Here is a 15039-nt window from a genome sequence, read left to right on the forward strand (position 1 = left end):
CTTGGTCCCAGGCTTTAATGGCATTTGAGTACTGTCGCAGCTGGGACACCCACAAATGGCCACCTCACTGCCTTTGAATTGCTATGGAGATAAGAGAGGAAGGAGGCTAAGGTTTTCTGTGTTTTGTTAATTTTTAGATTATACGCATAAACAAACTAGGAAAACAGTGTAGCCAGTTCTAGCCATAGTTTGCAATGGGAAAAGACCTTTTGGAGAGGTTGGTGTGTTTGTTTTTTAGTATCATATCAACAACATACCAGTGTTCCTTCTTTTTCCCTCTACGAACAATTTACCCTTTAAATTTAGATCATCTCTAAATAAGACATTTGCAAATGAGAACACATGTTCAGTTTTCCTATTACAAAAGTAACAAACGCTTATTGTAGAAATTTGTGTGAATTTTTGTTTTTGCCTTTATATCATTCTATGATGATCTATGCTGTATAAATAAAGTGGAAGGAGTCAAAAAGCAAATCGTCATCTTTGGAACCCAAATGGCTCAAAGATGCGTGCATGCAGCCTGAGCGTCAGCAATCCGTCTGCCTGACAGCGCTTCAGTTTTTTCCTTGGCATTTGGTCTACCTGAACTCTCTGTCATCTGTTTAGGCCCCCTCTAGAACTGCTGACCAATTATGGATTTTTTTTTTTTGGTTCAAGAACCCTTCTCGTCAATTAAGAGCCAGGAGGATATGCTAAACTAATTACTTTGAGGATAAGCATCTCAGGAAGGTGCCAAGATTGGGAAGAAACATCTGTTTTTAAGCTGTGCTAACAGAGCAAGGAGACCCAAAGAAAATCTACTTTGTACAGATGATCCCCCCCCCCCCCCCCCAGAGCTTGCTTTCTTTCTCCTCCCTTACTCCATTTTTGCTTGGGACTCTTCAAGCACAGAGCAACAGATATTTCTGACTGGGTCCAATACGACAGGCATTGCTCTCTCGATAGGACTGAGCAAAGCAAGAAGCGGCTCTGATGGCAGCAGCTTCCCCTCCTCGGTGCCCCAGTCCTCTTGTTGGCATCACAGTCTGTAGGGATGAGTGAGCTTCCTATTGCCTACTGCCTCTTGTTTTTATAAGATCCCCTAATAGAGGGAGTGAAACCGTGTGAGAGCATTTAACGGAGTACCTGGTGTATAGCATTCAATAGATGTTAAATGAATTTGCCAGAAGGTCTGTCGAAGGTTTCTCCCCATTTTCCTGGCTTGCCTCATTTTTTCAAGATAAAGTACATAAGAAAGTTCCTCTGTGTATCCCGCAGTGTAATACAGAAGACACATCGAATAGGCAAGATTATTTACAGGCGGCATTTGCTGAATGATGTTGAGGCCCAGGAGGCTGGGCCACTTTGATTAACTGATGTACCTCAGACCACCTCAAATCCTTGTTGAAAACAGGAGGGGGGGGATAAATTATAAATTTTAAAAGAAAAGCAAATTTGACAGAAACCTCTCTCTTGATAGAGCAGAACAAAACGGCTCTCGGGAATTCTTAGTGAGGCATCTCACTGGGCAGGCACAGTTGATTCGTTAGGGTACCCATGCAGAATGTACTGGATCGTCTCTTGCCAAAAATATTCTTTTGCAACTGTGTAGCTCTGAACTATGCCTTCTTAGAAACCCAGAGATGATTTACAGATGATACTAGATACATTTAGTATCCATTTTTTAAAAACGTAGCTAATTCTACTGATAATACCTTATTTTCACATATTAAAAACCAGTACATTGGGTAAAATCCATGGTGGCTTAAATCTGTATCCAATTGTTGAAACAAGAAGACAAGGCAGGAAGATGTTCTCTCCTTGCCAAAATTCGTACTTTGTAAACTGGCCTGTAAAACTGTATGAAACCACTGGCTCTATGGTGCCAATGAAATAATATATCACAGAGAAACAATAATAAGCACAAATGAACAGGCTTTGGCTAAACAGCCTCAAGGAAAAAGATAAACAGTGACTTCTGAGCCAGATTCTGCATAAGCCCCTTTCTCATTTTTGATGCACTGTCCTAAATGAGAAATTGTGGTCAGCTCGGAGTTCACGCACACAGCTGAAAGTGTGTATCAGCTGAATGACGAAAAGCAAAGCTGGGGAAAAAAAAAAAAAAAGCAAAGCTGGGTTTGGTTTGTCAAAAAGTTTAGAGTACTTGCAAAGAGCAAGCACTCCATCATTAGAATGATTGGGTTCAAGCCCAGGTCGCACCACGTCCTAGCCATGGACCTCAGGCAAGGGACCTGTAAAATGGGAACCCTGTCCGCCTAGCAGTACGACAGAAACATCTTCTGTGAAGAGGGAATGATGGACATTCCTACCTTTGGGGGCTCTGAGGATTAAAGAAACAGAGCACAGCCCTTAGTGTGGTGTCTGACCCCCAGCAGCATGTAGTAGGAGCGAGCTCTCATTCATAGACTTTTCAGGCTCTTGGGGTGCTGGTGGGTTTTGCCACTATGGGAAGGGAGACGGCAAGAAGTTTCAGAAAGTGTAAATGGAACTGCTCGTCCCCAGGCTGGAAACAAAAAAGAAAGGTGACAGCAAATGCCTCTGCGTATGTAGTATCTTCTTTAGGACTCTAAGTAATTTGGGAGGGAAGGGGGTACAGGTAGAATTTCTGAATAGTCAAGACAATAATGTTACCGTATTAGTGAATGTAGGGGCTGTTTTCCTTTGTTGACTCTGCTAATTTTGACAGCAAACCCCTGGGCTCCTACGTATTATTTTCTAGGCATGGGAGCGCTGAGGCTCTTTCTGTTTTGTTATTTGTGTTGGTATGAAGGCAGCCATTCTAATTTTGTAGTTGATTGTTAAGGCAAAGAAAGGGGAGGGGCCCTCCTTAGGATTAAGTGGGCTGAGGTGATAAAAATGGGCAGAGAAGACTCCTCTCCATTCATGCCTTCCAACCTTGGCACACCACTAATTTATGCTTAGGATTCTTTCCTACTTCACATCCCTCCCCAGTTTCCCCTTGGTGAATAACGAACAAAGTGGTAGGGAACTCATTGAAGCATAAAAGCAGATCGGGACAGAAGGGCTCCTCTGGTTCCCTCTGAGACACAGCTCCCTTCATTTTCCTTATGTTGCACCAGACTTTGGCCACCACTGCCCAAACTGCTGGTATGTTTGTTCCCTTTAAATGAAGCACAGACCTAACCTACAGGATAAAGGGACGTTCTGAAGAGGGAAACTTCTTGGAAAGGTTTCTTCACAAGCACTTAGGAACAGTGGGCAGGGCAACAGGGCCACCTGTGAACTGTGGCTACACACGTTCTCTCCCCTCACCATCTCTCATCTTCCCGTCTTCTCTCCTTCCCGCCTTCCTGCCTGTGTCTCTGGGAAAACGTCTCCCAAAGCCAGAATCATGCCTCAACTTCTGTTCCTAGGACAGTTACAAAAAGGCATGATGAATGAAAGTCCTATCCAGGACTGGCTCTTTGTAGTAAAATAAGCAAATCATTAGCATAGTAATTGCACAACAGAAAGTTAATACATTCTGTGTAGGTGGAAATTCCACTAGCTCCTTCCTTGGGGGAAAATATTCCTTTTGATATCGGCTGCTTAAACACAGCACATTTTGATCCAGATAAAACAGGTAAGAGTTACCTCAAAACGCCCACAGGGACTGTAGTAATTTCAGGAACACCCATACAGCAAATTGTTGTTTATTTTTCTATGAAGAAGGAGATGCTTGTGGTAGAAGGATGGGGTGGGGCAAAGGTAAGAGAGAAAGAGAGACAGAAACAGAAGTAGAGAGATAGGGAGGGAAGGAAACATGCAGAGATGGAAGACAAAAAATGAAAGTGTTCCTTTTTTCTTTCCTTTTCTTTCTTTTTTTTTTAAATCAACAACTAATACTGCATCTTGTTCTTGGTCCCCCAAAAAAGGGCATACAAAAGGTGCTGGTTTCTGGGGGGCGTGTCATTTTTTTTTTTTTAAATAAATTTATTTATTTATTTATTGCTGTGTTGGGTCTTCCTTGCTGCACACGGGCTTTCTCTAGATGCGGTGAGCGGGGGCTACTCTTCGTTGTGGTGCGCGAGCTTCTCATTTTGGTGGCTTCTCTTGCTGCGGAGCACGGGCTCTAGGCGTGCGGGCTGCAGTAGTTGTGGCTCACGGGCTTAGTTCTCTGTGGCATGTGGGATCTTCCTGGACCAGGGCTCGAACCCATGTCCCCTGTATTGGCAGGTGGATTCTTAACCACTGCGCCATCAGAGAAGTCTTGGAGGGGTCATATTTTTGAGAACAAGAATCATATACATTATTAATGTTATTGAATTAACATTTTTATGTTAATTGTTAATAGTAGAATTAATTAACAAGTCTACTTTTTTCTCCATTACATATTTCAAATACATATCTTACTTATGTATATAAATATGGGAAGAAGCTATCTTCATTTTCTGAGATAGATTTGTGGCCTTTTTGCCTAGAGAGAGTGGGAACTCTGTGAGATGGTATACAGAACACAATAATTCTCTACGATTTCTAGGGGACTATTATTAAAGGCAGATTTTTACTCACTGAACCCGGTTGCTGGACTAAAGCAGGGCTACCTCTGACAAATTTCATATGGAGTTTCAGAAAATGAACATAAACCATTTAGTCAGTTGTGTAACATATGTGATTTTCTTTGAGAAGAACTTCTTCAAATGTCAGATTTAGACAGTTGTTCATGATAATACTGCTGAGAATGCACCAGAAAATGGTATTGGCAGAAAATGAATGAAAAAAATTTGCCTTTCTTGGCTAAGATAGAAAATGTCTATGATTAGTTTCGTCAGTTTTACAATATCTATTTCTTATATCAACATAAACAATAAATAACCTAAAATTCTATTAGTTGTTATTTACTTTACATTTAATTATTATTCTCAAAATTTGTTACTTATAATATTTCTTGAAACTAGTGATTTTGTTTGGGCAGCAGTGTGCCTAACTCATGAGGATAAATCATAATTAATTTAAGTCCTCATGGTGACCTCATTCCCTTCGTCTCCTACTTGCTTTCCCAGCATTCCATGCAGCCAGTTCTAGCCATGTGACAGTCACATGAGATGCATGGGGAAATTGGCTGATGGAGCTTCTGGGAAAGGTTCATTGGTACGATGAAGAGACAAACCCTTAGGGAGAGCTCCCTTAAGAGTGTCTTCCTCTCCATGCCTTGAACATGGGTGCAAAGCATATGAATGTTTGGTGGTTTATCAACCCTTCTGAGATTGTAGGTAGCATGTTCAAAGACAAAAAGCCAAGACTCTGGAGACAGACGAGTGGACAACAGAAAATGCATAAGCCTCAAATGACAATACGGAGCAATACAGCCCGGAAACTACCTGCTTATAGGCTTCTTGTTTATCTTTATTGCTTAAGCCACGGTTGGTTGGATATTCACTCAAAAAATACTGAATTATTTACACGTTGCTTCTGATGCTTGGGTTATAGCAGTAAATTAGACACACAATCTCCCTAACCTCATAGGGCAGGTGTCAAGTCAGAGAAGACATACAGTAGAAATAAAAGAATAAACATATAATGTGCCAGGTAGCAGTAACAATGAAGGAGAATATAAAGTAAGTTAAGGGCATACAGAATGACGGAGGGAGGCTGATTTATAAAGGTTATTCATGGAAGATTTTCTGAGGTGGAATAATTTGAGTAGAGACCTGAATGAAGTGAAAGAGTGAGCCAGGTGAATATCTGGGGGTGTTCTGTTACTTGCAGCTGAAGAGTATCACTAACTTACACATCCAATATGTTTTTTAGTTATTCTTCAAAACAGAGCTCCAATATCATCATTTCTGGGAAGTCTTCCAGGACCTCCCACTCAGTAAAACCAATCCTTTCCTCTTATGGGCTACTTCTGTACCTGCGTGTGTTGTTATACTCATCATGTTACCTTTTAATTTACTTGTTGATATGGCTTATAAAGTCACCTTCTCTAAACTGTGAGACCCTGAAAGGCAAGATCAGTTCTTAGTGACCAGTATACGGCTCCTGGCACTCAGTACCTGCTACACCTAGCAAGCTCCAGGTACCTGCAAATAACTACTGACTTGACTAGAACTTCTGTCCTTTGAATGTTCTGGATATAAATGTGTGGTTTTCATTGTAGAGTGATTAAAAGTAGGCACCTACAGTAAAATTTCTGTCAAAGTGTGGTTATTTTTTGTGTTGAAGATATTTGTCTTGCAAGCTGATGACTCTTGAGTTGGCGTGAATGTGTACGAATTAAATAGTTCACCAAGGCAGAAAATCTTTGGTTTTCATTTAGGCGAGAAGAATATATAAGATGGTCAAGAAGCAACCTGGTTCTCTACCGGGAACATCTGTCTAGTCATATTCTGCCCTTGGTCTTTGGAAAAGGCATTCAAAAAGGTGAGTTTAAGACAACTCACCTAGGTTAGGTTATGACAGTCTTCGGAACATTTTTCAGAAGACTGAAGAATGGGATGGGAGGTAAAGGCTCCTTGTGCTAAGGAATGAATGAATCCTCATCTCCGAACCTACCCTTAGGCAACTCAGCTCACACTCATTTCAGCACAGGGCAAAAGCCTATGACTGACTCAACCCCAAATGAACTGGGTTTAACCATAAAATATGACCTTGCCGATATTTATATTTTTAACTTCAAAGGTGAAGAGAAAGAAAAAGGGCATTTGAAGAAACTTATAACCTCAGTGAAGGCTTAAAGAAAATAGAAAAGAGTTTGATTTTAGGTACCTGTGTGAAAATTTAATAAAGAGAGGATCAGGAGATATTAAGTGTATTAAATCCCAAGTTTCCCCTTAATATCAAAACAGAAAGAAAAGCATTTGCTTTTGTTTACAATCTCAAATAGAATCAAATTCCCTTCCTTTGTGTGTTACATTAACAGACATTAATATTAGTAACTAATATTCATTACTAAGTTTGCTTTCCATTTAAGCCAATCTCTTACCCCTAAAAATCGGAAATGAAAATAATGTTTTCTTAAATCGTAGAGGTATGACAATCTACATTTATATGCATCACAAAACTTTTCTGAAGGATGGCTTAGAGTTAGCTAGTATATCAACAAATGAAGACTTTGAGGAATCTCCTTCTGAAAATAATTGCTAGGTACGTTTGCTTTGAGTGTGCATTTGAAATTTCAAACTCCATTTTCCATGTTTCCTAACGTGATTATAACACCAGAAAGAGTTAACAAAGAGCTTTGAGAGTCAACTCAGATGAAAAGCTCAAATTCCAGAAAAGTTCATCGTGGCACATGCTCGTTTGCTCAGGACACCCTGGATCCCATCCTAGGTTAGAACAGATCCAAATTTCCAGGACCTTCTCAGACCCACTGCTTCTTTACTGAGACAGGTACATCCTCATCTTCACCCACCCATCAAGGTTAGCGAAGCAGCAACCCAGCATCTGCTCTAGAGTAACCCAAGTGAGCCCAGGCACAGAGGTGTACCGGAGAGGTGGTGAGATCTGATTATGTGCGTCACGCAAGCTGAGCAGCTGTGGAGGAACGGGATGCACAGACTCGAATTCATGGAAAATATCTAATTGTTCTTCGTCGTTCAATGGGCTGCTTGGGATAGCCGTTGGAGACACAGTTGGGAGTTTTGAAAGAGGCAATTTCATACTCATCATACTCATTGTGTGCTACTCTTTCTCTTTTTCTCTTTTTGGTTGAAAGCCTCAGCTCTAGTCTCCTAACTGGAAGAGTATCTGCCAGCACAAAAGTCAACGAACTCACAGGAGACAAAAGACATTCTTGGTTTGATTGCTCCTAATAAACTTCAGTGCTTCCAGACCACATAATGTCATAGAATTATTTGTAATGCTTCTTTAAAGGGGGGGACAGCGTTCAGAAATGAACTGCACATGGTAAGAAGAGCCTCCCAGGGGTTATCCCTGCAAAAATGAGCTGCAAGGCTTTGGGAGTGGTGGTGGTTTCCGGCCATTAGCGTTACTAATCAAGGCCAGCTTTGCATTTACGGGAATCTACACAAATCAGGAGGATACATGCTATGTTCACTCAAGCAGACCTGCCTGATTTCTTCAAGGTTACGCTGAAACAAAGCCTTAGCCCAATTATCTTGGATTGGAATGCTTCATTATTTTAATATATCCTTGAGAGAGAGAGAGAGAGGAGAGAGAGTACATGAAGTAGACACACATCAGGTCCATGGGTCACAAAATCATATTTAGTGCTTCATGCCCACATAAAGCAATTACTGTTGGCTCGTTACTGGAGGAAGCATTAGTGGAGAAAATACAAATCCTAGATAACCTACCAGGTCTTTCTTGCTGCCATAGTTACAGCTGAGGTGAGAGAGAGAGAGACAATGGGAGTGCCAGAAAAGCTCGGGCCTAAGAGGTCTCTTTGGGAAATTTTGAGCAGACGTGATACATTCAGCTGCCATTCCGCCCTCTTTTTATGCCCATTGCCTTTTTGCCCTGTACCAGGAAGCAAAAATAACATTGCTTTGCCCCCCGCAAACTTGTGGCGTGGAGCTGAGGAAACCAGGAGAAGATGGCAGAGGAAGTCCTCTGTGAGGTTGGCAGTCACTAGGCAGTCAGAGCCTGGAGGTCTCTGGGGACCGACCACAGGCTTCTAAGTGGAGCCTCTGTACCTTCCTCCTTAGGATGCTTGAGCCATGCCCCAGGCTCTCTGGGCATAGTTTGCCCTTTAGGATCTTGACTGTGTCAACCAACATGGTACAAGCTGTTTAATTACAAATGTTATAACCAATCATTCGCACACATAGGCATTCTTACACTACAGATCCTACAGGTCCTGGGCATTACTGCTATTCCTGTCCTTCTGATATAATGAACTCTTTGGGCCAGGCACCTCCCTCCCAGGCCGGGAGCCACAGGAAGAGTAAAGACGACACCACTTCAGGTGATTCCTAATGGCATTGCTTCAGGAAGGGTACATACGTTAACAAGGAAGAAAATCTTAAGTGGTAAAACTACCATGGAATTCCAGACCCTACTGAGCAGCTGGGGGAGATGGAGGAGTTACAGAAGTCATAGCAACGATTACGGCTCGGGCTTCCCTGGTGGCGCAGTGGTTGAGAGTCTGCCTGCTGATGCAAGGGACGCGGGTTCGTGCCCTGGTCCGGGAAGATCCCACGTGCCGCAGAGCCTGTGCTCCGCAACGGGAGAGGCCACAGAAGTGAGAGGCCCACGTACCGCATTAGGGCTCCTTGGAAAGGAAAGCTGGGAAATAACCATGGGGAAAGATAGGCAAAAATCATTAAATTGCATGTTTTAATGCAAAAATTATTTTGGATACAAATGATTATAAAGAACCAAATTCATATCCTCTGTAAATATGACTTCACAATAAAATTAATGGGGTCTAGGAAGAAGGCATTAACAGCTTTTTGCCTCAGAATGAATTTCTGTGCATTAGAGTGAGAAATCGGGTAAACAGATACAAAACATCAAATGACAGAGTAAGGAACAATGGAAAATGTAAGGAAATTATGGGCCAGGATTCTTCTTAATATTAAAGAGAGAGACAGAAAGAGAAAAAGAGAGGAAGGAGTGGGGAGGAGGCTCCAAAAAGGTCAGGAAAAATAAAAGGCCAGTGACCGTAAAAGGGAAAATGACTCATAATAACAGGGAAAATTATGAAAAACATAAATATTGACTATAAAATACCAGTGGGCAAGAGAAAAATAAGAGTTAAAGAAATCATTGAAACCGCACATCTCTGATTCCTTATTTGTTCTTTAAATTCTTCTGTGAAGCTCATCAGCTAGGAAAGGTACATTATGTGATGAAAATATAATATTATGATTTCTGGCTTAAAAAGGGGGTGAAATTAAAGGCATTATTACTTCTCTTCCCTCTTCTAAAACACACAGAAAACAACAAAAATTGTGAGGCACAAAGGAAAATATCAGATGTAATCAAACAAACAAGCAAACAAAAAAGGTTCCCATTCTTTTACAAACCATGAAGCATACACACACGGGCTGAATTCAGGAAGGATGCTGAAAGTTGACAAGTATCTCAAGTCTCAAGCAGGAGCAAAAAGTTTTTGGCTAAAGTAATGTCATAAATGTCTAAAGGGCATATGCAATGAGCCTTTGGTGAGAGTGGCAAGACATACAACTGAAGCTCACAGAGACACAGTTTGACACCACATCACAGAAGGGGAGGCAGAGCTAAGAGAAATGGTTAATATTATATTCCTATTTACCTTTGTATTGTGTTATTATTATATTCCTTCAGGCCAAGGAAGACTTCCAGAGTCAGTGACATGCCTATGGAAATTCCAAGGGAGTAAGGGGACTTCCCTCGTGGTCCAGTGGCTATGACTCCACACTCCCAATGCAGGGGGCCCAGGTTCAATCCCTGGTCAGGGAACTAGATCCCACAGGCTGCAACTAAGAGTTTGCATGCCACAACTAAAAGATCCTGCATGCTGCAACTAAAAAAAAAAAGAAGAAGAAGAAGAAAAAAAAAAATTCCAAGGGAGTAAGCCAGTAAAAAGTAACAGAAAATATACAGACTTGGATTTTCTAGATAATTCTTTCATGCAGAAAGTTTAGTCTTTACAGTTTATACCAATGGAAATTTTCTCTCAGATGAGTATTCTGATAGAAGGTGTTTGCATTTTATAAGGCAAGTCCAGAGAAGGAAATATCAAATATATTATGTAAAGCATTTAACTCTGTTATGTTAAGCAACAGAGTTTGACAGATTTGGTAGATGGCTTCAATCTGAGCAACTATCTAGGTTTTCAGAGGGTAAGGATGAGGAATGAACAGAGAAGTGTGACCAGATTATACTACTCTCCTTGTGTTGTTGTCAAGAGCTGAGGGTTACTTCATCCGAGAAAACACAACTCAGTACATAGAAAAAGCAATTCAGTGATAGTCTGGGTGTCCACTGACTGGTCTTAGAACAAGCACGTAGAGGTTTCTGCCAGGTATAAATAAGAGTCATTGGAAGGATTTATTTTTTTAAAGTTTTTTTTTTTTTTTTGGCTGAGTTGGGTATTTGTCGTTGTGTGCGGGCTTTCTCTAGTTGCAGTGCACGGGCTTCTCATTTTGCTGGCTTCTCTTGTTGTAGAGCATGGGCTCTAGGCAGGCAGGCTTCAGTAGTTGCAGCATGTGGGCTCAGTAGTTGCAGCACACGGGCCCTAGAGTGCATGGGCTTCAGTAGTTGCGGTACGTGGGCTCAGGAGTTGTGGCTCTCAGGATCCAGAGTGCAGGCTCAGGAGTTGTGGTGCACGGGCTTAGTTGCCCTGCGGTATGTAAGATCTTACCGGACCAGGGATTGAACCCGTGTCCCCTGCATCGGCAGGCAGATTCTTAATCACTGAGCTACCAGGGAAGTCCTGGAAGGATTTAAAAAACAACTTTCTGACTCTGCCTACAGAAGCCCTTGGACTTGGTACATGGGTTTCTATTTTTCCCAGAAATCAGGTGGCCAATGAAAGTTCTGAATTTGAATTAGATAACACACTCTTAATTGTTCTCACAATTTACAAGCATTCTCTCATTCTTCTCCTGGCTATACACAGGTTAAAATCTATAGAACCTCATGGGGCCCCAGCCCTTTAAAGAAACATGGTTTATGTACAGACAATGGATGATTAACAGATCTGTAAAGGAAGTTAAGCTAAGGAGGGAATCTAACTGAAAACAATGAAAATCAACGAAGCCAGAAGAGACCCAAACATTAAGCAGTATTTACTTAAGTGATATTAGCTAATGGCACCGCTGGGTAAGTGAAGAAGTATGAGCTAATACTGACTTCCTCTCCCAAGTTCAAAACTACCAGAATGGTCACAGACCCACGGAACATACATTTCAAGTTTGGGCTGCTTAAGAACGGCTATGGGTTGAACTGTGTCCCCCTAAAATTCACAGGTCGAAGTCCTAACTCCTAGTGTCTCGGAATGTGACCGTATTTGGAGGCAGGGTCTTTAATGAGGCAATTGAGATTGAATGAGTTCATTGAGGGGCTCTGGTCAGTATGACTCGGGTCCTTTTAAGAAGGGGAGATTGGGAGAGGGATACACACAGAGGGAAAAGCATGTGAAGACACAAGGAGAAGGAGGCCCTTTACAAGCCAAGGAGAGAGGCCTCGGAAGCAATCAAGCCTGCAGACACCTGGATCTCAGACTTCCAGCCTCCAGAACCGTGAGAGAATAAATTTCTGCTGCTTAAGCTACTCAGTCTGAGGTGCTTTGTTATGGCAGCCCCAATACGGAAGCCTATAATGAGCCCTTTTCTCCCTCTTAGAAGCCTGATGTAAGACCCAAGTTTCTTTCGTGGTTAAATGCTTTTGTACGTCATACTCACAATCCCAACAGGAAAGGCCAACACAGCCAGCATCCAGTCCCGGAGAGAGATGAGCTTCTTGAGCTGCCTCTCTTGTTCTTGGCTCCCACTTCCTCTAGTCAGGAGACTGGAAAGATCGGTCAGCACACAGATGCCAAAAAAGACAGCTTGAATAACCTGGAGGGAGACAATGATTGGTATTAGTCAATAAGATCGAAAGAAACCCAAGCTGTAGGACAGCAAACAAGCTACACCTTTGCAACATGACACAGGGTAAAAGAGGATCAGATGCACGTTTTAAGAGCTATTAGCCCTGCAAACCGAAAAAGAGTCAGACACTTACAACTTGCTACCATAGGGGAGAAAATTCATCTTAAAAACACTGCTTCCATTTTTGCACACCTAAGGACAAATGCAAAACATGCATGGACAGAAAGGGGTATCAGTTCTCAAATGACATGTCCCTTATTTTAAAACATCACATCTGTGGTTTAGTAATATTGACTAGTGTGATTTAACAAACATCTAAAAAGTGCAAAGAAAAAGACTTAAAAAAGATCCATAGGGCTTCCCTGGTGGTGCAGTGGTTAAGACTCCGCCTGCCAATGCAGGGGACACAGGTTCGAGCCCTGGTCCGGGAAGATCTCACATGCTGCGGAGCAACTAAGCCCATGCGCCACAACTACTGAGCCTGTGCTCTAGAGCCCGTGAGCCACAACTACTGAGCTCACGTGCCGCAACTACTGAAGCCCATGCACCTAGAGCCTGTGCTCCACACAAGAGAAGCCACCGCAATGAGAAGCCCGTGCACCGCAACGAACAGTAGCCCCGGCTCGCTGCAACTACAGAAAGCCTGCATGCAGCAATGAAGACCCAACACAGCCAAAAATAAATAAATAAAATAAATAAATTTTAAAAAGATCAATAATAAACGAGACAATTTAGTCTGAATGTGAAGAAACCTTCCTATGATTTAATCTCTTAGAGTCAAAATTTTTTCTACCAAAGGAAGTGGTAGAAAGCTTCTAGTCCTTGAGTCATAGAGAAATCAACTGAATGCAATAATCAGGACTGAAATGGAGCAATTTTCTGTTGTCATACTTGAACTAAATGACCTCCTTCTCAGGTTTTCAATCTTTATGAAATAAAATCTGTCCAAAGTAATGTAAACTTAGATACCCACACCATTTTCCCAAATAACGTACAACAACCACTTGTACATTCCCCAATCAATTACAAATTGAATTACTGACATCAGCTATGTTTACTTGGACTATCACAGAGAGAGAACATTGAAACGCTAGAGCCCAGTTATTTGTGAAATTCCTAAAGTGGGGGTAAAATTCCTAAAGTGGGGGGTAAAATTTGTGAAATTCCTAAAGTGTGAAATTCCTAAAGTGGGGTAAAGCCCAGTTATTTGTGAAATTCCTAAAGTATTGATGATCCCTAGCCTCGAGTGAAGGCAGGCAGCATACTGTAATACAGCTTGGCAGATGATAATTCAAATTATGGAAAGGGCAGAAAATATATTCCCTAGGCTCAAAGTCATACCCATTTAGCACCAAGAATAGATTCAGGGGAATTTTTCTGATTTCGTTTACAAGAAATAATTTACTGATGATTTATTTGTAAAAGATACAACTTTACTCATTATGTTTAGCAAACATAACAAAATAATTTTTTTAGTGAATTACCATCTTGGCGGTGGAACAAGTCTGTGAAAGCTCTGTTCCTTCCTGAGGCACAGAACAAAGGGAAGAAGGACCCTCAAAGTTACCCTCAGCAAAGCACTGACATACTCAGATGGTTAAACTCTTATCTTAGCCACTTTGAAAGTTCCCAGTAATGGAGAGTCCACCACCAGTTTTAGTCAAATAAACAAAAATCCTGCAGTATTTTTTATGTCTAATACCCCAGGCTCTTCTGAACTCAACAGATCCTGCTATTATCAGTCATTCTTAGTCAGAATAATGTTCTATTCTTCTTCATAATTTAGGCTATCTTTTGCCTTCAATGACTTAAGGGTTCTTGCTTTTCTACAACCAGAAAAAACAGAGGAGAAGTTAAGACTGCCACCTTGAGCATGGCACAATTAAAGTGTTGTCAAGAATCATGCTGTGATGACCAGAAATGATTTAAATGACTCAGAGAATAATTTCCTACTTGGGAAAATTTTCCATAGCACATCTTACGACTTTAGATGTTAGATCTTTATGTCAACCCTAATGGGGGTTGAGAAACTGGAGTGGCCATACTGGGGAATAATAATCTCTATGACAATCTGGCAGTGAACATATTAAAAGGTGTCCTACCTGATCGATAACCAGGGAAATGCAAATTTAGATAGCATATCTCATCCATGTAACTACTCACAATTTAATTCTGAGAGTACCAAGTATTATAAGGATGGAGAATAACCAGAATCCTTATGGTGGGAGTGCAAATTGGGAAAACCATTTCGAAGAACAATTGGCAATATCTAGTAATTTAAAGATGCATATACTCTTTTATCTAGTGACTTCACTATGAAGTCACATTTACATGAAAGTTAAATTTAACATTCATTGCTTCAGAAAAATGGCACAATCTAAATATCTCTTAATAGTTGACTAGATAAATAAATCATGCTATAGTCACACAATGGAATTCTAAGCACACATCGATTTTTCATTCTCACAACAAAACACTAAACAAACAAAAAAGGAAACAAAAAATGCTGCGTATTGACACCATTAAAATAAATTTCAAAAAATGCAAAGATAAATTT

The 15039-nt window shown here is 41.2% G+C and overlaps 1 protein-coding gene across 3 annotated transcripts in view; it reads right to left on the minus strand.

The window, feature by feature from the left end:
- Window positions 1-15039, minus strand: part of AIG1 (androgen induced 1) — a 233520-nt gene that overhangs the window by 156813 nt on the left and 61668 nt on the right. For all 3 annotated transcript variants that reach the window (XM_033405977.2, XM_004263757.3, XM_033405970.2), the window contains exon 2: window positions 12294-12449. In XM_033405977.2, the coding sequence (XP_033261868.2) occupies window positions 12294-12449 (156 nt within the window). The remainder of the gene's footprint in view (window positions 1-12293; window positions 12450-15039) is intronic.

This window comes from Orcinus orca, chromosome 12, assembly GCF_937001465.1.
Source record: "Orcinus orca chromosome 12, mOrcOrc1.1, whole genome shotgun sequence".
In the NCBI taxonomy this organism is placed as follows: domain Eukaryota; kingdom Metazoa; phylum Chordata; class Mammalia; order Artiodactyla; family Delphinidae; genus Orcinus; species Orcinus orca.